Source organism: Diadema antillarum, unplaced genomic scaffold, assembly GCF_040938485.1.
Source record: "Diadema antillarum isolate AM-2024a unplaced genomic scaffold, OU_Dant_1.0 seq00001035_RagTag, whole genome shotgun sequence".
Lineage (NCBI taxonomy): Eukaryota > Metazoa > Echinodermata > Echinoidea > Diadematoida > Diadematidae > Diadema > Diadema antillarum.
This window is the reverse complement of record NW_027271867.1, coordinates 371,258-399,029: the sequence shown is the minus strand read 5'-3', so window position 1 is coordinate 399,029 and position 27,772 is coordinate 371,258. Positions and strand designations below refer to the sequence as shown.

The following is a 27,772-nucleotide window of genomic DNA, read 5'->3' as shown; positions in this document are numbered from 1 at the left end:
GTATCTTCAGAAAATTTTCCTCGTCAAACTGTCTTTTCGCCGCAAATTTTCACATTTATACATTTCCCACATCCACACTTACATTTACAATGGCATAAAATCTATTGATAAAGCCTGATGCATTGTTGTTGTCATATCGATTCAGTTGCAACAAGTCTGAAACCTCAACCGTGGTGCAAATAAATGTTCTGGAATTCCAACGTAGAGAGCGCATTTCGCTTTATAATGGCAAAATGGGGGTTCCGTCTGCCTAGTCTAATCCTGTGCATGTGTACAACGGTCAACGAGAACTGTGTTCCAGACCCTGCGCCAGGCCAGCTGCTAGCTCAGGCCACAATCTGCTGTACGATATACGAGGCACCTACGGAGTGGGCATGAAATTTTGATGGTTTTCGTAGACAACACAGCTGATTACACCATCGTGTTGGAAAATACGCAACATATTTCACAGCCAAAATAAGACAAAAATTCTATGTGATTTTCACCACAACGTGGTGTAGTCATTTACCATTCAGTTCAAGGAGAGACCAGGGTTGCGTCTTTGGGTCGTTTTAGAAGAAAAAAGAGCTGTGTAACTTGCTGTGGTCCTACTCGAGTAAGCAGCAGCGAAGCAGCCCTGCGAACCCAAACATGGACCCCGTGTCCAACGCAACCTCTGCCAAATCCAACGGGGTGCCACCGGCTGCGGAAGGGACTGTCACAGCCGCGCAGCTAGATCGAGATGCCCTCAAACTGATCCTACCCGGCCAGGGACAACGAGATCAGAGTGCTCCAGTTCTTATAAATGGCAGCGGCTTGGACGAGATGGACCATGGCAGAGAGAGTGGTATGTGTCGTCTGTTAGTGGTAGATTTATATTTTTGAGTTCATCTTCTTCTTGTTGGTACAATTAAATTAGGCCTAGAACTCTAGTTAGACCCTAGTCGTACGTCGTACGTAGTCTGCTCCTGATCTCTTCGATTGTGACAGTGTTTGTCGTCAGGGCAGGGGTAGGTAGTAGGCAATAGGTTGGTTTATGCCATGGTGAATGTGCCAATTAATTATATAGGCAGGTATCCTACATGTATATACCGAACAGTATCCTATTACCGAACGCGTACATTTTCAATGGAAGCCCGTTAAAACAACTCGTATACGTGCGCATCCATTGCACTACGCACGCGCTGTTATCTCACAAGGGAGGCCAGTGCAGAAAATTGCTAAACTGCAGCAAAAAACAGAAAATTTTAGTAATAATCGCTGAAATGTTGTTGTTTGTTATTCTGCTTTAATAACATTGACCGAAAATGCAATGCCTAAATTTCCCCATACAGAGGGGGCATGTTCGGTAAATACAATACGATTTGCGTCTGTAAAAAGACACGGTTTTTGTGGAAGGGTTATTTGAAATACAGATTTTGTTAAGTGCATGGCTTAGTTTTCAAATAATACTGATACAGCTAAATTTATCAGAATTTTAATCATCTATTGGGAGATTTTTAGCTAAATTGAAGCATCTATGTTGCCCGTCAGGAGAAATTAAATAAAAATCGTTCGGTAATAGGATACACCTCCATACGGTGTAGGCCTACTAAGGTGCAAGTAAAAATTGCCTCGAAACTACCTGCTGCTGCCTTCCATCAGCAGGAGACAAAAGCAAAAGGCATTGACTGAGGAGGCCAACACAACATTGTCTGGAAGGACGGCATTCCAAGACCTAACCGGTGTAGGAAAGAATGAGCGAATTTGGTGTAATGTTGAGTGCGGGGATTGAGGGATGAGGTGTACTATCAAAGTAAACATATTTAGATACCATTTTACGAAGGTACGATGTGTGTAACAGGCCGTGTAACACACCGTATGAAGAGCATTTAGACAAAGCAAATCAGTTCGGGAAACCCACTCACAAGGGGGGCCCCTCCTTATAAGTAACCCGTCCCCCTTATAAGTAACCCCGTCCCCCTTATAAGTAACCCCCGGGGCACCCCTTATAAGGAGTCTCCACGCTTTTTTGCAATGCAACGCGAAAATGAAAGGACTGCGGCAATTCGCTTGATTATGTCCATAAAGCTTCACAAGTTTCCTAGTTACTCACGAAATTTGAGCAAAATCGGTTTGAGGCATCATATCTAAAATCATGGATTTAAATGCGATGTCAAACGACCCATGCGAATGCTGAAATGCGAGCGATTACTGGCGCGAGTGTCGCCAGGCGCGGCGGCGCGGCAATGCTTTAGTGCAGACGTGGCGACTGAGTACATGTACACAGTCGCCACGTCTGCACTCAAGCATTGCGCGCCGCCGCGCCTGGCGACACTCGCGCCAGTAATCGCTCGCATTTCAGCATTCGCATGGGTCGTTTGACATCGCATTTAAATCCATGATTTTAGATATGATGCCTCAAACCGATTTTGCTCAAATTTCGTGAGTAACTAGGAAACTTGTGAAGCTTTATGGACATAATCAAGCGAATTGCCGCAGTCCTTTCATTTTCGCGTTGCATTGCAAAAAAGCGTGGAGACTCCTTATAAGGGGTGCCCCGGGGGTTACTTATAAGGGGGACGGGGTTACTTATAAGGGGGACGGGTTACTTATAAGGAGGGGCCCCCCTTGTGAGTGGGTTTCCCGAACTGAAATGCATCTAGACTGCATCGTGATAGGCTGCATTTTATAGCCCTTTGAAGATTATAGAAGAAGAAGAAGAAGAAGAAGTAGAAGAAGACATGTACAACGTGTAGATTATTAATTCTAGATACCCGAATGAGTGAGTCCTTGTGTACACTGTATTAAATTGTGTCTTGCAATAACAAATTTGCGCAGTAATTCACCATTTTATAATGGAACTCCAAGTCAAAGAGTATAATGTTATGATATGACTTATGAGGGGGAAAACCCTCAAAACTGCAGCAGAAATTAATCTTTTGATGTGAGTGCAGGTCATGTGTAGAATTAACTGTGACCAGCCCGAATGCTTCATGCATTGTAGGATTTGGGATCTGGGAAGACGTAGTATTGCAGCTAAATTTCAACTTAAAAATGCTAAAAAATTTGTAAGTTTGAATACATACCGTTGTCAGTCCAATTATTGACAAGAGGATACGGGGAATGTTTGGTTCCACTAATGGTCTATTTCTGTCCAAATCGATGACTTTAAATGATTCGGTCAGGAGGGATAGACTGCGAGAACGACAACTGCTCTGTAGGATGGATTTGAAACGTCTGCGCTTGCACGAGTCAGTAGCAGTGTAGCCTTTTGACCATGCACTCTTGCTGCGCGATATCGTGTGGCGCCTGATCGCTCTCTGCTGGTGTGGGCACATTTCACTAGAACCCTTTCACTCGCCACTACACAGCGCGCAGTGAAAGGGCCTTGTTCAAAGGTTAAAATCATCGCGACTCTCATGGGTATTCATATCGCCAATGCGCAAAGTGCCACGCAAAGGCTGCATCGAAAGCCAAAGAATGAACAGGAGGTATGGAGATGAACTCATAAAAAAAATGTCTTTTCAACACCACATGGGATCAGTGTGGAAATGAACAAGTGAATGTATCGTATTAATTAGGTAGGAAACGTAGGATGTTATAAAAGTAAGCCTTTTGCTGGTGAAATACAAAACTTATAGAGGCGCAAAAATTTGTGTTTCTTTTTCACCATACAGAGATATTTTGACTCAGGGCACTCCCACAGTGTGAACGAGCGCCCTGGGGTTAGTGTAGAATCTACATTACTACATACAATACTCATGAACTTGTAGACTTCTATTAAGTACACAAATCACAGCATCCATTACAAAGCATGCTCACTAACAAAGCACTCATTTTGACAACTTTTGAACAAGTTTAGAGTGCAATGACGTTGATAAGTGAGAGGCAATGATGTTAATCGTACACATAACTAGCTAGTATTAAGTACATGACTTGGTGGGCATTCTCCAGCCGAGAAGAAACACAGGATAACATTCCACAGATAATGGAACACAGAACATGGGGATCAGTGCTCTGTCTTCCTCCCACTATTCTCTGAAAGCCTTCAATGCCCCCAAATATTCTTTAATTATAATTCTGTTCTGATTCTAATCCGCCTTTATGAAAGCAGTCAAGCGGTACAGTATGTACATTGTACACGTACTACATTGTATGTATCCCCTTTCCACAGTCAAGTGCATTTAATGTGCTATTGAACAATGCAAAATATTAATCAGATGTGATAGAGGTATTAGAGCGTGCCTTGATGGGCTCACAAACTCTCCTGTTATACCGTATGTCCCAGAAAAATTTACAACGGGACCCTCTGCACCAATAACTTTAAAAATAGTGAATCAATCCAAATGTACGTTCAGGGTGTGAAACTACACGTGTATAACTTATTACCCACATTTTACAGAAAACCCCATTCGATTTGCTTCAGTGGTCAAAGAGAAATGAGGATTTTTGTAGAGCATGTCAGGAATCCCTCCCCTCCAAGTTCTGTCCATTGTGTTTGCACATTGATATGCAGTTCCAAGAGCATCCAAGTGCTAAACTTGGAAGATTCAGACTCATGGCTTGCTTCATAATGATTCACATTTCTCTGTGACAACTTATGAAAATGAATGGGGTTTTCTGCAAAATATAGCTAAGATGTAATATTTTAAGACCCTGAAACAGCATGCAGATAGTTTAATCATATTGGAAGTTGCATTGTATCATTGATGCAAAAATCTGGTTGTAATTTTTTTTTTTTTTTTTAGACATACTGTACACTGTAAGGGCACCCGACCGAATGTAGTCGGCTAAACAGAAGACAATATCTAATGAGCTCAGCCTTGATAGCTAATACATGTATGGGTTTTGTAGCAAAACCGGCTTTACTACATTTTGGTGGAAAAAGGTACTCATAGATTAGACAAAAATACAGTGTACATACAGTTTTGATACAGAAAAAGAACGGACATTGATAGCAGAAACTCCAGTCTTTCAATGAAAGAAACATGAATTTACATGTACATGTAGGACAAGAATATACAGACTTGTCTACATTTGGGAACATGGTATAGCAGGTTTCTGTCAGTTGATGCCTCAGGAACCGGGTATACCAGTTTCCTATCAAAGGAATGGAAGATGATAATCTTCTCTGAGCTTTTGCAGAAAAAAAAAAGAAAATGTGAACAGAATTTGACATGTTTTTATTTCTAGCAAAATGAAAGAGAACTTGACTCACCTTCAGAAAGCATGTTGAAGGAATAATGTGTATTTTTCATTGTAAAAAAAATTGTTGAATTCTTGTATTTTGTTCAGGTAACATTGCATGTATCATTTGATTCAGATTTGTAGGGTATTGTTTGTGTTCATTGTGCCTGTCTTTGAGATTGTGATGCGAGATGTGTTTGTATTGTCATGATTATTTTGGTACAATGTAATGTCAATGGAAACAAAATGTCCATGTCTGACATAGACCAGTAAAGATGACTGAATGACTGAATGACTTCATTGATGTCACAAACTGTTCTCATCAAGCGATGGCATCACTTAAAATTTAAAAATTCACAACTTTTGAATGAATTGTCCAATTTTCCTCCAACTTTCGCTCACGTGTTCTACCAATATTGCTGCATTCACGTAGTCCACACATGCGTATTTGGGCGAACGTGTCCTTATAAATAATGCGGAGGCTCTACACAACTGACATCTTTCATACAGTAGGAAAGTGCCCATTCAAGTTTTGTACAAGTCCAACTGTACATTGTGTACATGTACTTCCACTGCAAGCTTTAAAGCTTAACACAAGTTCAATACTCCCCCCTCCACCTCCACCCAATTCTTCCCTCCCCTCCCCCCCCCAAAAAAAATAAATAAATAAACAAACAAACACCATCAGACACATGTAAAGTGACTAGTCATAAAATCAACATTGTCAGAAGTGTCTAGTTGTATGGCAAGCATGGTGTCACAACACTTGAATCCCACACAGAGGCTATTGTGATGCATGAGCGATCACATGGATACTTCCTTTTCTTTGTCAGTTTTACTTTCAGCACCCTTTTGTTGAAGAAAGAATGCCATCTGGTGTGCCGTTTGGGAAACAGAGCATGATACATGTAGGTTGAAGGTGCACGCCACCCCCCCCCCCCCCCCCCTTTCCAGCCCCTACATACATTGTGTACGTACAGTTCCGTCCAATGTGCCTGCCAAATTGTAACTTGTTTGATGTTGTAGATCCATCTCAACACCAAGCTTGGGGTGAAAGCGTTGATTTACAAGTTGAAATGTCTGAGAATTATGGTCCTATGTGCTACCAAAGTATTTTAAATGTAATTTAAAGCTGTGAAACAATTAGGGTTGAAAATAGGCACAAAATGCTGCTTTCTTCAGAAACCAAATGCTGGGTTACGAAAACTCTACAAATAATTATCAAAACCCGGGTAAGATTTACCTTGCAAGCGTCTTAGCAGACAGCTTTAATACCAAAGTGTGTCCTCCAGAGGCTACCCTGAATCTTCCCTGCATGGTTTAGGGTAAAATTTACAAAGAGGTTCTCTGGAGGCTATCGGGGGACTATCCAGTGTTTTATGTCTTTTAACAGACATGAGGTAACAATGTTCTCCAGGTGTCTTCCAGAGCCTACCCAGAGTTGTGTGGTCTATTCAGGCAGGGTACTCATTTTGTATAACTTGTCTCATGACACATCAATAGCATGAGCTCTTTTAATAGGTTGTCATATACACATGATACAAAGGAATGCATATTTCATGTCTCATCATTCAAGAATCCTGTGAGATCACTCTACTGGTATTCAACCACCCTCATCCCCCCCCCCCCCCCCCCCCCCCCCCCCCCCGCACCCCACACACACACCCACACGACACACACACACATGCACATGCACAATATTTTCCATGTAGGGCCTGTCATGTTTTTGTTTTTATGATACTCACCTTTAAATCTTCGAGGTTGATATTACTGTACACGCTGACACACCCCACAAGTAGTCAGACTAGTCCCGCATCTTGGACGTGGAGACAGTCAGGAGAGATCTTATCTGTTTTTATGACTGACCATCCACTTGACTATCCCGGAACCGTGGGGACAATCGTGGTTTCGGCAGTGCGTGGAGCTGAAGAGGCACCCCCTGTCATTTCAGACGAGAGTTCGTGTGCGCGCATGTTTGATAAATACTGCACCAGATTAAGCAAGGAAATGGTATTGTGCTTTAATAGGAGTGTTGTATCGAAGCAAAATGACAAAAGTGTGTGTATTTCATTTAAAAGAGTTTGACAGTTTGTCATCTAATAGTCTTTGAATGAAATGATTAGTGGAAAATTGACAAAGAAAAACGATTCCATCGGGATTCGCATGGATATCTCATGCATCAATCAAATTTTGATTCCCCCTCCCCAACAAAAGAGAGAGAGAGAGAGAGTACAGACATGTTCCACTTTCAGAGAGAAAAATAAATTTTAACCTTCTAAAATGCATTGCCAATTTGCGTATCTCTTAAAAAATTAAGAAATTGAGAGGCTTTTGAGAAAAATTCTGGAACTGTTCAAAAGAATTAGGCCTATCTGTGAGCAACAAAATGCTCATATTAGGAAAAGTTTTTTTTTCCACTTGACCTTATGAAAAACAGTGATACTGATGACTACTAGCTGAGATTGTAATAAAAAGATTACAGCACCAAATCACCACTATCACCACCACCACCACCAAAAATAAATAAATGAATGAGTGAATGAATGAGTGAAAGAGTGAATGAATGAATGAATGAATGAATGAATGAATGAATGAATGAATGAATGAATGAATAAATAAATAAATAAATAAATAAATAAATAAATAAATAAATAAATAGATAAATATTAAGTAAATAAATAAATAAATAAGTAAATAAATATATAAATAAGTGGTTTGTGGAACTGATGGGTAATATTTCCCACAGATTTGATACATTCTCTTCCTGGTTCCAGTAAGCTACAAATTGTATGGGTACCCACGTGCAGTGCAGTTGGGCAATACCATGCCACTCAGCTGACCCTCACACTTGCCATTGTGCAATGATCTGTTGTCAGCCAGTTAAAGGGATGTACAGGATTAAATAACCTCCTTCTGGTTCCGAAATGTTTTTAAAGAGCAGTGCTTGATGTGTAATTGTGCAACAGTTACCATTATGACATAAATGATGTCTTTCCTGTATATCTTCATTATCCTTTCTGTCATAGATCATCCACATGGGCCCCACTCACAAGCTCTGCTTCTTGGGGACTCGTTACCATTTGCTTCATGTTCATTCATTACAGTAACTGTGACTACACATGTCTGGTTTTCAATAAATTGAAATTGAAATTGAAAATTGAATTGAAATATATATGAGAATTTATGTACTAGGTCTAATATGACGGGGCAAACAAGAACATGAACTTAAATAACTTTGTGTATGGGTCTAGGGCAATTACCCCCTGGGCAATTACCCCGGACCCTTCCCCTGGTCCTAATCCTAACCCTATAAATCCTGAACCTAATTCTAACCCTAACCCAAACTCCTAACCCTAAACCTAACCCTAACCCTAATCTTTACTCTAACCTTACCACTAACCAGTATTTACAGTGTAGCTGGGGGGGGGGGGGGGGGGGGGGGTAATTGCCCTCTGGGGGTAATTGCCTGGATACATTGTGTATAAAATCTGCAAAGGAAGCTGTGATTAGTGAACATCTACTTTGTAGATGCACTCAACCTCACCTTTAATGACAAAAAGACCCAACAAACATACACACACACACACACACACACACACACAAGAATCATTGAATGAGTCCAAAAGTCTACCTCAGTGTACCCATTGTGTTTGACTCTGGTGTGATATGGATGCAATGATAATCAAGACATGTCGCAGGAAATTGGAAGATTGAGTTCCTGCGTTTCTTTTAGTACAGAGGGAGACCTTTAAAGCCACTGTCTTACTAGCTGCAAGCTAATCTCTTTCACAAAAGAATTCGACCTGTACATGTGGGGCCATGCAGGATCTATTGTGTACACTGGACACAATAGGACCGTGATGACCAGCTGATGACTCCTAGTACCTTGGCTATTCACTTGACTAATGCCCCTGTCTAATATTTCCTGCTCAGAATGTAATCGAGGCTTTCCTAGAATATCAGAGCTCTTTTCTAGTTAAAAAAACTATTTAGTAAACCTTCTTAGAAAGTTGTCTAACATTAATTGCTCCTGTGGTATGATAATCACAATTAATGTGAGCAATTGTAGATGCAATAATGTACAAATCATACATACAAAATTGTACCGGTAACTCTGAATCTCAGCTAGGAGTTGTATGGGTAAAGTAAACAATGGAATTGCTTTTTATTACCCAAGAGGTACAGCCAAGTGGGTTTAGACTAGATTCCATAGTATTCTACAAGCACACTATTCCTACCGACTGACAGGAAAGGCATATTGCATTATTTCTTTTACAGATTGGTTGACAGTTTTTTGCCAGAAATCAATTGTTTTAATCATATTGCCTGACACTTACAGACTCTTGGCAAATTTACAGGTTGCATTTCCTTAAAGGTAGGGAATCCCATTTGCATGCCTTAAATGAAGAGTTGTATATAATACAGTGGTGTGTTGAAGAGAGTATCATTTTAGAAACTCCTATAAAGTATTGAAAGTGGAAGGTAACAATTAGTACATTTTTATTGACCGTTAGATTTTGAATTGAATTTTTTTCAGGGCTCACCGTAAATTCCAGTACATTACTAGGCTACCTTTGCAGACCCATGCACTGCATGTGTGTCCATCATATATATTTTGTGAAGAAAGTTTATCAAAACTTACAAAAATGTCTATATATACATTCTTGCCACACACTCTATATGTTATTACATCAGCTCTTATACTTTTAGATTTGTGTTTATAGATAAAAAATACAGAAGACTGCAACAAAGAGTCTTAAGTGTGGCTGACACACAGAACTACTGAGTAGTTGAGTTTTGTGCATTATTGAAATTGTAGATAAGTGTTGACTTCCAAATTTCTCAACAAGTCCCATGAGGTTCATATTTAATGTTTTGCTGCATTTTGGGAGGTCTGTAAAAGGTATTCCCTACCTTTAATATTGCTTGCCATAGATTTATAAACATGTTCATCAGTAAAATATTGGATGCATGGAAAATTTACTGGATGTATTGCTAGCCTTTTCCTCTTAGAATGTATAAAGTACGTGAACACTTGCCAAGTACACTGGTAATATTCTTTGGCTACAAGTGCGTGATAGCATAAAAGAGTGTCTATTGCCAGTGATCACAATGATTATTTGGTATCAAATGTGCAACTAGTAAAAATAGATGCACAGCTACCGACCAATCAGATTGCAGAGTTTCTCAACTCGTTCTATGATTTCAAGTACATGTTGAATATATATGAATGGGCACTCAACCTTGAACATTCCAGTGTATGTAATCTCTTTTCCATCTGGTATTAGTTTATCCAAAGGGTAGATCCGAAATGCTGACATCCTGAAAAAGAGTACAACTAGTTCATCACATTGTCTTCTGCAGCCGAACCAACCTCAGTATCCACATTTGATTGTCTCTCGACAACTTCCTTTAATAGGAGCTATTAAAAGCTATCTATACCGCTTTAAAAAAAAAGCGGACACAATACATGAGACAATAGTTTCTTCTGTTATCAAATAAAACAGACTGTCTCCGCCAATTAGACTAGTATTTCCAAATGTTTGCATGGAGTGAAAAGAAAAGAGAGAAAAAAAAAGAAAAATCACTGTCGGTTTTATTACCAGTACTTATTCCAACGTGGTGTCAGGTTGTCGTTAGTTAGTTGTCCCATTTTCGAGGTGAGAGGACTGTGCCGGCTGCGAGCTCCAACATGGCGATCGCTCTCCAGGAATATCTGCTTACACTTGGTCACATTCTCTGGCAGTCGTTTTCCTACGTCCAGGATGGCGCGGTTCAGTTATTTTACCTCATACTGTGTGAGTACAATGTAGGCTGTACACTGGAATTGGCTCCTTCTTGCTATTAACCCTTTCAGTACTGCTACAATGTACCTTATACAAATTGTAACTTGCTGTTATCGGCCAAGTACATTGTATAGCTAACAGTGGTATGGACAGAGAATAATACCTACCAATTGTCCAGAGATGCCAGCTGTTACTGTACTTCTTCACAGTATTTTGTTGTTTGTTGGTGTTATTATATTATTTGTTTGTTTGTTTTCTTCTTCTTCTTCTTCTTCTTCTTTTTTTTTTTGGGGGGGGGGGGGAGAGCAGGAATACTCCCAGGTTTCATGAATTGTGACTGTTTTTCCCAAATTGAGTTACTCACGAATGTCTATTGTCAGAATATCAAACGTACATTAAAATAGGTAAAGCCTAGTAAGGACTCGCTATGTAGTGTGTCAGATTACAGACATGTTATTTTCAGATCAGGAGCAGGGTCTTGCAGGCCTGCTTTGCCCTGCTGCTGAAGAAGGGGTCTTCAGAACCGGGTAAATTTTGTTTAGAAACTCACTGTAGGCGCGGTCAGACTTGCAACCAAACTTCTTGATCTTTTCATCGAGAAGTTTGGCTCAGCATCCGGGCATTTACCCCCAGAGGGCAATACCCCTCCCCCCCCCCTCCCCCGCTAAATGCTAGTTAGGGCTAGGGTTACATGTAGGTTTAGGGTTAGGAGTTTGGGTTAGGGTTAGGATTAGGTTCAGGATTAATTACACAGATTAGAATTAGGGCCAGGGGAAGGGTCTGGGGAAATTGCCCTGGGGGTAATTGCCCTAGACTCGTTTGGCTCATTAGTACTCATGGGCAAGGAAGAAAAAAGAGCACGCTGTCTGATGGCTAGTGATTGTGACGTAACAATGAACACCTGTAAAACATAGTAGCCGTGCGCTTCGGAGACTAACATTCAACTGACGCTAGTTAGGGTTGAAAGTTTTGCCGTAAGTGTGCAGTCACACTGGCAAAACTTTGAGATCTCAGAGATCGTGATCTTAAACTTCTTTTTTTTTTTTGCCAGTCTGACCGCGCCTTGCTTGTGTATCTGTACACATACTGATACTGTATGTTTGTTAATCTTCAGTACAGAGGACCTTTTTTTTTTGGGGGGGGGGGATGTGTATGTTTGCGTGTATGCATCTTCCGTGCACATTGATATTGGTGCATTTTGAATGAATGATTAAATGAGATTCTGTATTTATGGTCGGTGTCTATTATGAAACCAGGGAATACTGTTTGTGCCCGTACATTTCAAATACCAGGGAAAGGCAATTAATTAAGAAGATCTGTTAGTCCTCTGATACAGTTTGTATCTAGGTTTTATACAACGTCCAAGTAGATCCTTGTAATTTGATTGGAGGATTGTTGGTGACGTGATATTCAATATTAAAGTACTCCATTCAACGCGCCGTGCAATTTTGGTTCTATTTTTGCGTGCAACTTGGTTCGATTTTTTCGTTCTATTCCACGGTTCGAGAAATTGTACGGTACTGCGTGTACTGTGTGTTGCATATTGATGATCGCATGCAGCTAGCGCAGTGTACGTGTGCGGTACATGCATGTGCGTACGTAGCCCTACGTAGTGCTAGTGTACGTGTATGATGAGCGCTAGTATAGCTGTGACCTGTATCTACAGTGACTACACTGTATTGCACAAGCCAGAAAGAGAATCGCAGTGGATCCACATGTAAGTATGGCTATATTTTTCATACATATGTAGACTTCTAGGCCTTCTTAGACCAAAAAAGATCTACTTGGACATTATAAATCAAATAGTGTATGGTCTTTACTCGTGCAATGGAACGAGATTTCGCACTCGGTGAAAGATGAGGCGCACTATTCAACTCGGCTTCGCCTCGTTGAATGGAGCGCCTCTATCTTTCACCTCGTGCGAAATCTCGTACCATTGCACTCGTGACCATTCACTATTTGTATAACATGCACTGGCCTTGCCCTTCTATATAGTTGAATACGCGGAAGTTTGTCTTCATATGGGGTTTAGGGCAGTCAGTAGAATGTACCTTCCCCAGTGTATTGTTATCGTATAAAATTTATTGTATCAATTTTAAACCTATAGGCTACTATCCTACCAGCACAATGAACATATCAAATGTATCACTCTGAAAACCATCTTTAGTTGACATTGAAACTGGTAGTCAAAGATAACTCTTTCTTCTTCTCTCCCCCCCCCCCCCCCATAAAGTGAGTTTGGAATTCAACAGGACCTCTTAGGCCTATGACATGATGTTTTTCAGTCTTCTTTTGTTGTAGAATTTCAGTGATATGCATCAAAGGTACAAAGACATTATCTAAGAGCTTTAGAAAGATTCAGTTTCAATTGGCTGTTGTATTTTTCATTTAAATCTTGTAATCTTATTCTACATTGTAGTTTAGTAAACTCATAAAACAATTCATCACAACAAAAATAAAAAAATATGTACTTCTGATCAGTAATGACAATTCTGGTAATCAATTGATCTAATGAAATGAAATCAGCATAAAATTTTGTCAGTTTAGTATATTGTATGTACTGTATACAGTGATCAAGAGATGACCAATACACTTCATACAGAATACACGTAGACAGATAAGAACAACATATTACTACACTGATAGCAAGACAAAGTGGTGAATACAATTGCTTAACATTGTACCATCCATTGCTTATTAGATAGGACCTTGCACTGCAAATATACTTGTGAAGACACAAGGCCAGTTGGCCAAGTAAATAAAGAAAGTAGTTTCTTGTCCGGATTTTCTGAGAGAGGTGATGCAGGAGGTCCTTGCTATTTGATATCTTATACTATTTTTGATCTGCAGACGTTGAACAGTGCAAGGTGCTTACGTACTCCCGCACCACCTGGTAATGATATTTAAACATGCACAAACTAACCTTAAACATATCACAACATCAACTAACTGCATTTGAGTCTCCAAAGTATAAGCATATAGATGAATATTTACCGTTAATTTTGATGCTCTCTTCCACATTTTGGAATTCATTCACAGCGCAACTGTGTGCGTGCACGTATCATACCGACACGTCGGTGCAGCCGTCATGGTGGTTGCGTTACCGTGTACGTGTGCGTATCGTATCGCGACAGACTACTGACTGCTTGAGTACAGTTCAGCTCAAAAGAGCTTCAATTCAAGTGATTGAGTTATTCCATAATATGTAAAAGTGTCCTAAAGTGTCTTCTGCCGAACTTTTGAGACTCGTATGCAAGGGGTTGTTTAGGATGTAAAATATTTTGGGTGAGTTTGTACATCTTTGAAAATCACTGGCGGTGCGAAATGGCACTGGCATAACAGCGAGAGAGCAGCACACTCAAAAACACTTCAAAGATGCGAACGGGGATGGAAAAAACACTGTTTTGATATTGTCATCAGCATTTTGAAAAAATGGTAAATAATTAAAAATGAAATGACGTGGCACCCAAATCTGATGGGCGCGAGGGCGAAAATAAGGAAAATTAAAAGAGAATTTCAAAAAACTTTACTTTTTGAATAAAGTGCACATTTCTTTGACTTGGTACTGATGTATGTTAAGGGTAATATTATTCCCCCTTCCTTCTGGAAGAGAGAAGACGAGTATTCTTTTGTTATGTGAGAAAAGTGAAAATATGTTGATTTTTCTTTATTCTTTCTTTATCGTTGTACACATGTGACATCACAAGCTATAGTAGTTTTCTCATCCAGCCATGACTGAGCAGAAACTTCAAAAATTCATAACTTTTGAACTGATTGTCTGATTTTCCTCAAACTCTCACTGATGTGTTCTACTAATATTGCTGCATTCACTCAACCCACATGTTCATGAAGGTAAACTTGTCCTTTAAGAATTGAGTATCTGAATACTTGTCCTTTAATTAAATATTTGGAATGGAATCTCTGTGATATGCGAGCAAGACAGAAGAAAATGGGCCCATCCACGTTGGATCACCATTATATAGATGATGACTGGCGGGGAAGGGAACATACCGAACGTTCCACCCGAAGGGTTTGAAATGCTATTGAGGGAGGTTATAAGTCCCGAGACGAAGTCGAGGGACTTATAGCCTCCCGAAATAGCATTTCAAAGGGTCGAACGTTTGGGATGTTCCCGACAACAAAAGTCATCATCTGTTATATTATATGCCTTAGTCAAATACCATCCTTATCAATTGATTTCACGCTCTGAAAGTGGCGCATCAAACCGTACCGTACATACGTACGTACCTTATTGATATGTACGCTTAGCGTAGAGGTCCAGCACGCGCGCACTCGATCGCGCTAGCTCGCGCAGAGCCAAATTCACTGTGCGCGCGGGTATTTGTTACGTGAAAATGTTTTCCCGTGGGAGAACATAACAAGAATGTTCGCCCATGGGCGAACATAACAAATGTACCTCCATCACGTGACTCTGTTTAGCCAATCACTAACCGGTATTTGACTAACCCATTTATACGTTATAATGTTTTCCTCACAGTTTCACACTGCACACATTTTGTAATGTTATGGCACTAGAGAAAGATTGAGTTTTTGTTGTTTTTTTGCCTCATCAGAGGATATGCATGCATTCAAAAGTACAAAGCAACTTTATGACACAACACTCAAATTGAACAAGAACAAAAAAAGAATGAAACAATGAAATTGTTAGTTTTCAACTCGTGCAAAAGTGCTGTGACCAGCGCCACTGTTTCATTAAAAACCAGGAAACGTTGGGCACTCCAAAGCTTCCAAAGTGTTATCATCCCATGTCTAATTGTAGAATGTTAATAATTTAACTTTTTTTTGCCATTTTCTTTGTTGGATTCTCTGCTAGTTTGATACTTGACCTACATTTCATGTAAACTAGAAGATGGAGTATATTGTACATTGTACTTTATTTGATAATACACCATTTTGCTATTTAATCCCCCAAAGGGAAGAAGGCAGCTAGACAGCCCCCCCCCCCAAAAAAAAGAAGCATTTACCTTGAACTAGGATGGGCATTGTGTTTGACAATGTATTTTTATTCTTTAGATTGTCTAAAATGTACATTGTTCAGAAAGCACATCGTTTCAGAAAGCCTGTTCACTTGTTTTAATTTAGCTTTAATTCATCATTATTTTCTCTCTTGCGCTCACGCACTCTCTCTCCTAGCCATTCAAGGATCATGAGTTGCATTTGTGCATCTCCATGTAGTATTACCTGAAGTTTGCATGTTAAATGTACACATTCTTAAGTACATATCTGTACTGTGAGAATGTGTTCATCACATTTTGCAAATGTAGAGTCGGCTATGCACTGTATTTTGTTAGTTGAATGAAAAAAAAAAGAGCAACAAACTAAAACTCTTCTCTTTGTAAGTCCCTTCTTAATGTGTTCTTGTGATATTTCAGGGGAAAAAATTGTGAAGTTGCTATAAATACTCTGTTAAAGCTAATTGGCACAGAACCTTTTTTTTTTTATTATTCTGAACTTCTCTCCAGGACATTTTGTTGTCTGTATTGAAAAGATTGCAAAGTTAAGTTTGTTTGTTTTGTTTGTTTTTGCTATTTTTTTTTCCAGACTTCAAACTTTTGTGACTATCCCCACAGCTCTCATTTACTAGTTCCAATGTGTGTGTGTGTGTGTGTGTGTGTGTGTTTTCTGTACCTACATGATAATGTATAAGTACACGTACAGTAGTGTACATGTAGCTATTAAACTCTGATACAGTAAGATTTGAATACAGTATTTTGAGCAGCTTATATAAAGAACATTGGGGACCAGCCATATCTCTGTCAAAACCAAAGCAAAGTTTTAGATATCATCATCACACTTTTTAGAGACAGAACAAGATTGCATATGGATGGTATTAAACTTAATAAACTACACATGCTTTGAGTACAAGTATTTGCTGAAAAAAAAAGGTTTTGGCTACACGTGTAACTGCATGCTCACTAATCAAATTGACTGCGTGAGAAGCCTTATGTTTGACAATCACTCCCAGTAGTAATATTGTAATCTCCCCCCCCCCCAAAAAAAAAAAGAAAAAAAGAAAAAAAGAAATACTAATTGTAATTTGTATGTAAAGTCTAAAGAAAGTGAACATTTCTATAAGTGTCACTACAATATGCAAAAGAAAAAGGAAAATATGAAACAAACTACGGTCAAACCTGCCTTATAGCAGCCACCTGTCTATAGTGGCTATCTGCTGTATACAGCCACCAAAAAACAAACCCTGCTAGAGATAAAAGCCATGTGAAGGACCCTGTGTATAATGGCCACCTGTCTATTACATCCCCTTTTTTTCATCTCCCTTTCATGGTTGCTAGTGTTAGACAAGTTTGATGGTAGATTCAATCAGGATGTACTATAGATAAATTGTATTGTGATATAGTCCTATGAAACTTTTGAAACTTTGTATGTTGAAAAGTGTGTGTGTGTGTGTTTGGGGAGGGGGTGGAGGGGGGACCAAATTTCCCCTTGAAATCATACATTTGGTAGTCTTATTTGTTGGCTCATGATCCTGGCCAGCAGTCTTCTATAGATCCTCTTTAATATCATTAGAATGATGTATTTGCCTATGATGCAGAGATCACATTTTGCTGTGTATCACGCCAGGGCATGCCCCCCCCCCCCCCCATCAGAGCAATTTATTCCACCTATAGGCTTAAGAATTTTAATTGTAGCCTTTTGATTTCTTAGATATGGAGGTACTGTAGTCCTGTGCTTTTGCAGTGAGACAGTCTGTTTCACATATTCTGCATATTGTAGAAAAAAAAACATATTTCACTAATCATAGCAATGTAAATGTAGGAAGTCCAAAGGGTAAAAGATTAGGTATCATTGTTCTATTAAATTCAAATGGTATGAACAATCTCTGTCGCTTCTTTATCTGTCTGTATCTGAGTATTGACAGATTGAGATTGTGAGAACCATTGTTGAAGACACTGCAGAAAAGCATGGGATATTTGTTTTATCACTTTCCTAATCTTACTGCTTAATTTAGATGATATCAATTACTAGTACCTTCTCCTTTGAACATGATGCTACAAGGTAATGCACCAAAGCATATTGACATTGTGTGTGTATACATGCATTTGCCTGCAAATTGTACGAATGTTGTACAAAGTTGTACGCAAGATTTCAATTTCAAGACAGTACATGCCAATGAGGATAGGAGATGGAGTGTTGTAGAATCGACTGTGCACGTGAGTAAAATTGAACGTCTCTCCGTCTTGTTGATTTACAGGAGGGTTCTTGGTTGAAAAAGCATTTATACACAGTAAAATAGGATTGAGCTGCTAGCCACAGTATGCTGAGGTACAGTACAAATGTATGTGTGTGTGTGTGTGTTTGATGACAAATACCCAGCGCTGTAAACACAAGCGTCACTGTTCACAAAATGGAAACAGCAAACAAATCAAGACGGAGTGAAGAGGGTCATGGTCATGAATTCTCCTTCCTTCAAGCCCTACTGTCCCAAATCAAAAGCTCTCCACTTAAAATGCCAATATCCACTGTGTGGACAGGGACAGTGGTCTTGCTGTTTCTACAGTTTTCTTTCATCTGTTTATTATGGCTTTCACTGTTTCAGAGTAGAGCATTGTAGCAGTAGCCTTCTGGCTATAAAGTCCACCCCCCCCCCCCCCCCCAAACCTAATCTACTTGATACTTCTGTACCGTTTGTGATTCATGAGTACTGATTAATAATGACAATTGTTGGGACAAAGTTTGATAGACTATAACGTCGGGTGCCCGTGCATTGGCCGCTAACGCAATACAATTTGTATTGCGTTAGCGGCCAATGCACGGGCACCCGACGATAAGATACTGTTTTGTCCCCTTTCATGAAAACAAAAATGTGTATTTTAAATGTATAGGGTTCTGGTATTTAACATCAGTGCCATCGGATCCACACATGGAACGTATGCAGAGACTCCAATCCCAAGCATCCAAGCTTCTGATCTGGAAATTCTCCCGCCTGAAACCCCTAGCAAACGGGAGACTCCAACTTGATGTGCTCTTCGCGCACATCACAAGCGCGAAGTTCCTTGCGACTGGGGTCCAGGGTTCTAGGGTTGTAGATGCTCTCTGGTGCTATCTAAGGCTTACTTTTCATCATACGATGGCAATGAGTAAGAAATCATTAAGCGGGAGACACAGAGCCAGGGCGGGAGAAATTAAATCTCAAGTGGGAGAACGGAAAATTTTGCAAAAATGGGCTTTCGGCGGCAGATCTCCCGTCGAAAACAGGAGAGTTGGAGTCTCTGCGTTTGGAATCACTCAAAGTTAATACTCCAAGTGGTACATTATAGTTTGAATTGCATTCATTCTGCATTACAAATCTTAACTTTTTGATCTGTGAAACATGTACTTGAAGTAGGTGCTACTGTAGTACACATTGTACCGGTATACAGGATGTACAGTATACTTAAACACTGAAGGTGTACAGTGCACCTGTGTTTATATCATGCTGTCATTACTGGAAAAAAATGATTTGTGTATCATTGCTGTTATGGTATAGTGGTCATGAAAGACTGTTGGGAAATGCAATTCAAAGAGCCAAAATGTGCCTGATTTCATGATTTTTAGTCCTTGTTGAATAATTCAAACAGTGTATGAGACTCAGAGATCATATATGAGGTATGGTTTCAAAGTACTTTAAAATCTGAAAGAAAAAAGAGAATTATTGGAAATTAATGAAAGAGCAACGTTATAGTGAGGTGGGTAAAAGATGGAAAAAGAAAAGAAAGCGGATATTTTGTAGTCACCTGTGTGTTTTGAAACGTGAGCACGTACAATAAATTTTGTAAACCATAGCATGCAGATCGTGACAAGCTTTGAATCTTATACAACCGTAGCAAGAGGAACAGTATGTGGGCATTTAGCCAGAGAGAGGCTTTGTAAAAAGAAATTCTTCAGTATTTGTGGGTGCAAAAATTCAATGTTTCCAGCCTGATCTGATTGTGCTTTTAGGCAATTGGACCTTCCAGAAGTTTGGACAAAAAAAAAAAACAAGGAAGTGAAGTAATATTGCAAAATAAATTGCTTCATTGCATAGTGAATATAAACTATAAATTTCCAGAGGATAGTTTGTATGACACTTTTTACAATTAGACAGACTTCATATTTGTTGGTCAATTGATACTTGTTGCAGCTCATGCAATATGGAGAAGTGAACCAACTCTGCCCATGGAGCTACCAGTTACGTGCTCTGCCTTTTGTATAGTATATATGTATCATTAGTAAACGCCATGGACCTACAACCTGTACCCTGTAGCTCCATGGTAATACAATTAATTGATGTATACTTTTTTTTTTGCATCCATTTTTAAGAAACAGCCTATCATGCATTTGGAATCTTACGCTTTTGTATACTTGTAGCAAAAGGTAAACAATGGTAGAACAGCAGCAGTTAATTTTTTTTTTTTTTTTAAGCCATTGAGGACGGACTGATTTTGGTACAACATGCATTTCCCATAGACACCTGCCTGAGTATACACGGGACTTGTCCTCAAGGGGTTAAATCACCCAAAGCTCACACCTGTATCAATTGAATGATTTTTATAGCAATATTGGAATGGTGATTGAATGTTGATCCTCCTGGGTTGAACCGAACCGGCTAGTAAGGCTATCATCTTGTATGTAGGCTAACCTGCACAGTGTGTACACTAAAGTGAAACATGACTTGTAATATAATTCACCCATTTTCAAACCACATGGTTCTTTAGTTGTCTCTCTTCTATTTCTTATTTTGTTCGTTGAGTTAAATACAACTTCAGTTTATTACCTCAACCAAGGAGGTTGTGTTTTTGTAGGCATTGGTTTGTTTGTCTGTCTGTTTGCAAAATAACTTTAAAAATTGTGAATTGATTCCATGGGATGAAAATTACAGGAAAAGTTGATAATGGCACAAGGAGCAGCTGATTAAATTTTGGTAGTGATCCAGGAATTTTTAAATCAATTTTTGAACAATTTGTAAACCTTCTGGCAAATAAGGTCAATGAACTTGAAGTTCAAGTGTCTATCAAGAAAAACTTTATTACTGAAAAAAAAATAGAAAAGTGTGAACATGTACTTTTCATGTTCTGAAAACAAGGAATTGACTGCTTATACTTTTTTTTTCCATTTTGACAATACTGGGTTTCTTTGGCATTTTATAGGAAGACGTGACAAATTGCTTCCATTATTGCAAGCTCCTCAGACGGTGTTCTATAAATCATGACGCTCTGTGATTAATCCCACAAAGTCCTTTGTGTGGGAGATTTCAGCGGTGTCTTCCCGATCCGACATCAGTCACAATATTATTGTCGGTGTCTTGAACAATCTTACAGCCTCGCTCGGCTCGATGTGAAACAAGAAAGTCAAGCTCGGTCATTCTCTTTACAGTACGTCCTCAAAAAATTATTGAACTGTTTTTTTGCATTGGTAATTCCCAATGCGATTTAACTGTCTAAATGCTACTTCAGGGTCTTAAAATGTAACATCTTAGCTCTTTTTTCCAGAAAACCCCACTCAATTTGGTTAAGTAGTCACAAAGAAATATGGATTGTTGTCAAGCATGTCATGGGTCAGATTCTTCCAAGTTCAGCACTTGGATGCTCTTGGAACTGCTTGTACCTAAAGATAATGGACAGAACTTGGAGGGAAGGGATTCCTGACATGCTCTACAAAACTCCTCATTTCTCTATAACCACTGAAGCAAATCGAATGGGATTTTCTGTAAGATGGGGCAGTGACTTGTACATGTAGTTTCATACCCTGAAATTTTATTTGGATTGATTCTCTATCTTTAAAGTAATCATTGCGGAAGGTCCCATTTTTTTATTTTATTTTTTTGACAGGCGGTATAATGCTGTATAGCATGAGTGCTCTGCACACAGAAGACAGAGCAGTCTAATTCCAGATTGCAACAGAGATGTTCACCGTGTTGTTACAAAGAGAAAAAAAAATGATATTACATGTATCAAGCATGATACAATAAATGCTGAAGATACACACAAAGAATGTGTTTCTCATAGCTCTTCTGTCAAATCCTATCCTGATAAATTTGTAATGTTGCTAGCAAGAAGAGTATGTCTTTTGAGTACGTATGCTTGCAAAGCTTGATGTGACGGAAATAATTATAATTGTATGACTTCACAGTTGCTTAGATGCATACTACAGACAGTCAAGCAGGCTGGATACTTAGGAGTTCCTTAAAGAAACCATACTGCTTGATATGCTACAGGCATGAAAACTTTCTGATCATTTGTCAATGGTTAAATTCATAACTCACACAGAAATATATTCTGCAAAGATTCCAAATTTTTTGAAAAAAAATTTCCCCCACTCTCGCCAAAAGAAAAAGGAAGGATAACAGAGTGGACTGAAAAACCATGATGTGCTTTCTGAGAGTAAAGGTATTCATTGTACATAATTCCTAGAAATATTTGCTCATTGTTATTTAACCTTTTATGTTGGCAGACACATAGATTTGATTTGTCATGTTTTTTATCCAAGTGATCACTGTTAGCAACTCCTAGTGCATGGTTTGTGTGATTGCTCCACTAAAATTTGTTAGTCTGAACTGCACATGTGATCAGTTGTTTTTTTTTGTCCCTTTTAAATATACTGTAAAAGTGGAAATTTTTGCGGTGTTGAAATTTTCGCGCATTTCGCGCAACCAGAAACTAGCGCGAAAATAAAAGCACGCGAATATTTTTGCTTGCCATATGTTCCTGTGCGTGATGTCTTGATTCCGCAGAATTTAAAGCACGCGAAACTCTTCTTACCCGGCGAAGCGCGAAAAATTAGTCGCGCGAAAATATCCACTTTTACAGTATGTGGAAATGAGTTCGATTAAATTCAGTCCAAATGTTTCTGTTGCCGTCTCACAGCGGGAACATCGCCGCACCATGCCGTACCCTTCTCACCGTCCCGCACCCCTCGCTTCCCCAAGCACAAGCCCTCCCCGATGGACAGCACGTACGCCGACCTGGCCCAGCAGGTCCTGCGGGAATCCCGGATTGACGAGTCCCGCTGCGCCAACTATGAATTCCCGGAGGCCATCCCCATTGAGAACATCGAGGAGAAGAACTCACGGGTGCAGAAGGTCGTAAGCTACGCCAGGTTGGTAGATTCGGCTTCGATGACCTTTGATACATTACTTGTGTGTCAGGTGCATCTTTTCCACCTTAGTATGAGGTGATAGGCTAAATCTGATACTGTATACGCTGTTATTTTCGCGTACAGATATTTTCGCGAATGAGGAGGTCATCTAGACATTTTCATGAGATGTTGTTTTCGTGAACTGATGCTGAAGCTAACGTAAATGCGCTATTACCCTTGCGCATGGAGACATTTTCGTGTGTTGTTGAATTGGCGATCCAACTGAGATTCGCAAAATTCGTGAAAATTAAACCCTCGCGAAAATAACAGCTTACATACAGTGCTGTAAAACCATAAACTTTTGAGTGCATGAAACTTGCAAAAATATCATGGAACCAAGATTTGTGAAAGTAAAATGCACATGAAAGTTTTGTTTTGTTTTTTGACACAATGTATTGAATGCCAGTCAGCAATTCAGGACAGTTTCATGCAGCGAAAAAGGCCGTAGGCTCCAAGTTGCGAAAGTTCCATGCCGCAAATGTTTGTGGTTTTACAGTACATGTAGATGTTTTATTCTTTGTCCCTGTGTTTAATACTTCTTATCAGTTTTCATCCCTTTTCTTCCAGACATTCCTCCAATTATGTTCAGAATTTAGTTTCCGATAGACAGATAGACAAGCACTCCGGGAGCAGCACAGGTGCACGTAGGTATGCCTGAGATGTCCTCTCAACGCTCTGTCCACCATCTCCACCATCTCCACCATCTCCACCAGTGTGGATGTAGATGCCACCCAAGATTTGGGGGGAGAATCCCAGCATTGCTGCATGGCTGGGTGGAGTGTGGACAGAGACCCCAGGAGAGATGTGATTCGTGGCAGAAATGGCGCATTGCACATTGCGATGCTGCCAAACCATGCATTTTCTGTTTCGCGAACAATTACAAATTCGCTGTCTCGACTTCTCGTTCTTTCTTTGAATTGTAACTCTGAAGCTATATCTGTCAAGAATACACCACACACTTTTAAACCTAAACAGATATGATTCTTTTATCACTGACAAAATAATCCCAAACATATATACTTTTAATGACTCAACCCACATTCATGTTGTACTTATAAAACTGTGATTTTATGTTATTTACATGTGGTCTGAAATTCAGATAGTATACCTCAGTTTGAGGAGGACTATATTTTTTTGGTCTTTTTTTGAAGGTACACATATGTAAAACATTGAGTATGGCAATGTCTACAGTGTATGTGAGCAACTATAGATTCATGGTGACCAACATACAACTTGCTCTTCGGCACGAAGTTACATGTTGTTTATCTGCAAATCTTTTTTTCTGTGTGTGTTTGTGCTGTTGAATTGTCAACATCCAGCATGGGATAGATTGGTGCAGTTGAGGAAGAGTTTATCTGCAAATTTTTTTTTTTATGAGTGTGTTTGTGCTGTTGAATTGTCAACATCCAGCGTGGGATAGATTAGCGCAGATGAGGAAAGAACCTCCTACAGCGCTCCCTCGCTCCCTCTCTTTCTCTTTCTCTATTGTTATTTTCTCTTTCATTATTTCTCTCTGTATTTCTGTCTCTTTCTATCTTCCCTTCTTTCTCCATCTATCTCTCACTTTCTCTCTCTTCCTGTCTGTTTTGGCATAATGTTTTGGATGGAGCAGAATCTCAAGGAAAAACTGGGCTTGGTGGAATTCTCGGCGACTTTATTGTTGTTATTGCGGTTTGCGCCGGCGCCATCATGTGAGTGGGCCAATTGGAAAAAAAAAACAGAAAGAAAGAAAGAAAGAAAGGAAGAATTTAATCTGGTGGATGAGAGAAGAGAATGCTCGGAAAGGAATCGTGTCCCGTGGTCGTCCAACCGTCCTTACTTCCTTGTACCTGTCTGTGCGGCCCAGAATGGTGCGGGTGACGACGTCACTTTTCTCTTCAGTGGCACATTATGTCATCCTCTCCTCACATTTGTCTGTCATGTCTCTGCGTGATCCGTGAAAAATGGGAGCCATTAGTGTCGGTTGCTTATGTGAAGTTGTAGAACACGCAGTGTCCTGATTGCAGTGTGGTTGCCTGGCGACGACAGATATGCATGAGGTAGAGAGGGTGAGTGCGACCGACTCTTATATGTATGGGTGTGCAGTACAGTTCGTCAATTGGAGCTTCAAAGTTGATTGGAATTCTGAACCTGCCTTTCAATTACATGTGTGTTGCAACCCTCAGATGTACAAGTGCATGATTTTATTACTCTGCACCAATTTGTTCTTGTATTAAAGACAAAAAAAATTTATAATGATTATCTGCACCAAGCAAGATTTCCGTGTACTGTTCATTAGGGAATGCACCTCTGCCAGTTGCAAGCAGTTGCAGTCACATGCGATAGTGCCGACATGGTCAGGAATATGGGAGGTCCACTTTGTCTTCGTTGCAGTTTCAAGTCTGTCGCTGAGAGCTGTTCTAGTGGCATTTCTTGACTGGGTCCGGATGTATTCGGAAAATTTCTGGTACGGCAGCCTGAGAGTTGAGCCGTTCCACTGCGCCAGCGTGTGACAAAACATAGGGAAGATTTCTGTTAATAGAGATGAGTTTACACAGGCAAAGATTATTGCATTAACGAAAAAGACTTCCAGTCCATAATTGACGCACAATAAAGGTTTTCAGCTCCAGCAACTCTTGTTCAACAATGCACTATGAGAGTGAGGCCAGTCGTTTTGATGCAAAGTGATTGTTGTAGGTCTGTCACAGCGTGACTTTCTATTGGTGGTCGTAATTTTACATATTTCCTGGGCTGATTTTCAGCATTTTTGTCGTCACTAGCAAATTTGCGTTTCTCTTCTGTAGGATTTCATGCGGAGAAGTGAAAATTCTTTGACCTCTTATGATATATCATACACCATGTGAAGTTATATCTTTGAATTGGGATGCATTCGAGTGCTCTCCTAGAGCGTACTGTACCGTACCATGCGCACCAAAAGTTTACCACTTCCCGACATCCTCCAAAAGCATACTAATTGTACCATGACAGAGAACGCTCAAATTCATATTGGTCCAAAAGAGTTAAAGGACAAGTTCACCTTCATATACATAAGGATTGAGAGAATGCAGCAATATTAGTAGAACACATCAGTGAAAGTTTGAGGAAAATTGGACAATCCGTTCAAAAGTTACGAATATTTTAAAGGACAAGTTCACCTTCATAAACATAAGGATTGAGAGAATGTAGCAATATTAGTAGAACACATCATTGAAAATTTGAGGAAAATCAGACAATCCGTTCAAAAGTTATGAATTTTTGAAGTTTTTGTGCAGTACCCGCTGGATGAGAAGACTACTGCAGTGTATGAATAACTTAGATGTCACATGCGTACAACAATATAAGGAAAATATAAAGAGAATTTCACAAAATTCCATCTTTTGAAAAAAGTACACATTCCCCTGACTCGTTACCGATAAATGTTATGGGTAATATTATTCCCCCTGCCTTTAGAAAGAGGCAAGTCAATTGCTCTTTTATTATGCGAAAAAAGTGAAAATATGTTGAATTTTCTTTTATATTTTCTTTATACTGTTGTACGCATATGACTCACAAGCTGTAGTAGTCTCTTCATCCAGCGGTTCCAACACAAAAATTTAAAAAATTCATAACTTTTGCATCGATTGTCCAAGTTTCCTCAAACTTTCACTGATGTGTTCTACTAATATTGTTGCATTTTCTCAATCCTTGTGTTTATGAAGGTGAACTTGTCCTTTAAGTATCTGCGCAGTCACTGCTGGAAGAGAAGACTACTACAGTGGATGATGTCACATGCGTACAACTATATAAGGAAAATAAAAAGAAAATTTTACAAAACTTTACTTTTTGAATAAAGTGCACATTTCTTCGACTTGCTACTGACGTATGTTAAGGGTAATATTATTCCCCTTGCCTTCTGAAAGAGAGAAGTCAAGTGTTCTTTTGTTATGCAAGAAAAATGGAAATATGTTAAATTTTCTTTATTCTTTCTTTATATCGTTGTACTCATGTGACATCACAAGCTATAGTAGTCTTTCCATCCAGCCGTGACTGAGCAGAAACTTCAAAAATTCATAACTTTTCAACGGATTGTCCGATTTTGCTCAAACTCTCACTGATGTGTTCTACTAATATTGCTGCATTCACTCAACCCACATGTCTATGAAGGTGAACTTGTCCTTTAAACAGAGTCAACTGTATGATGTAAGGAGAGGAGAGTAAAGAGAGAATAACAGAAATAAAGTTGGGATCGGAGCAAGCATCCAATTACTTATGAACGAACATATTTGTATCAAATGACTTTTCTTTTGTGAGGGATGTGATAAAAAAGTGGTGTCCAGTGACAAATCTTGGGTATAGGGTCGTTTAAAAAGTAAATATTTTCTGGATAAAGAAAGAAAGAAAGAAAGAAAGAAAGAAAGAAAGAAAGAAAGAAAGAAAGAAAGAAAGAAAGAAAGAAAGAAAGAAAGAAAGAAAGAAAGAAAGAAAGAAAGAAAGAAAGAAAGAAAGAAAAAGAAAGAAAGAAAGAAAGAAAGAAGGAAGACCATATTGCAGCAAATGACTTCAGTGTTGTAATAGGAGTGCTGGTTTGATCGATGTTTTTAGAAGTGAGTGGCTTGTTCAGACCATCTTTTTGTTCAATGCCAGATTTTCTGAATTTCATTAAACTTTTGTATGCCTGGAGTACCAATTGGCACAGATAAACCCTGAGCATATTACACACTGTCCAGAATCTATGGCTCAGAAAGGGT

The 27,772-nt window shown here is 39.4% G+C and overlaps 1 protein-coding gene across 1 annotated transcript in view; it reads left to right on the top strand.

Annotated features, from left to right (window-relative positions):
* The first annotated feature begins 344 nt into the window (after window positions 1-344).
* LOC139742899 (AMP deaminase 2-like) overlaps window positions 345-27,772 on the top strand; it is a 65,875-nt gene continuing 38,447 nt past the window's right edge. Inside the window, exons 1-2 of the mRNA XM_071653408.1 lie at window positions 345-826; window positions 22,796-23,027. Of these exons, the coding sequence (XP_071509509.1) occupies window positions 631-826; window positions 22,796-23,027 (428 nt within the window). The 5' untranslated portion in view covers window positions 345-630. The remainder of the gene's footprint in view (window positions 827-22,795; window positions 23,028-27,772) is intronic.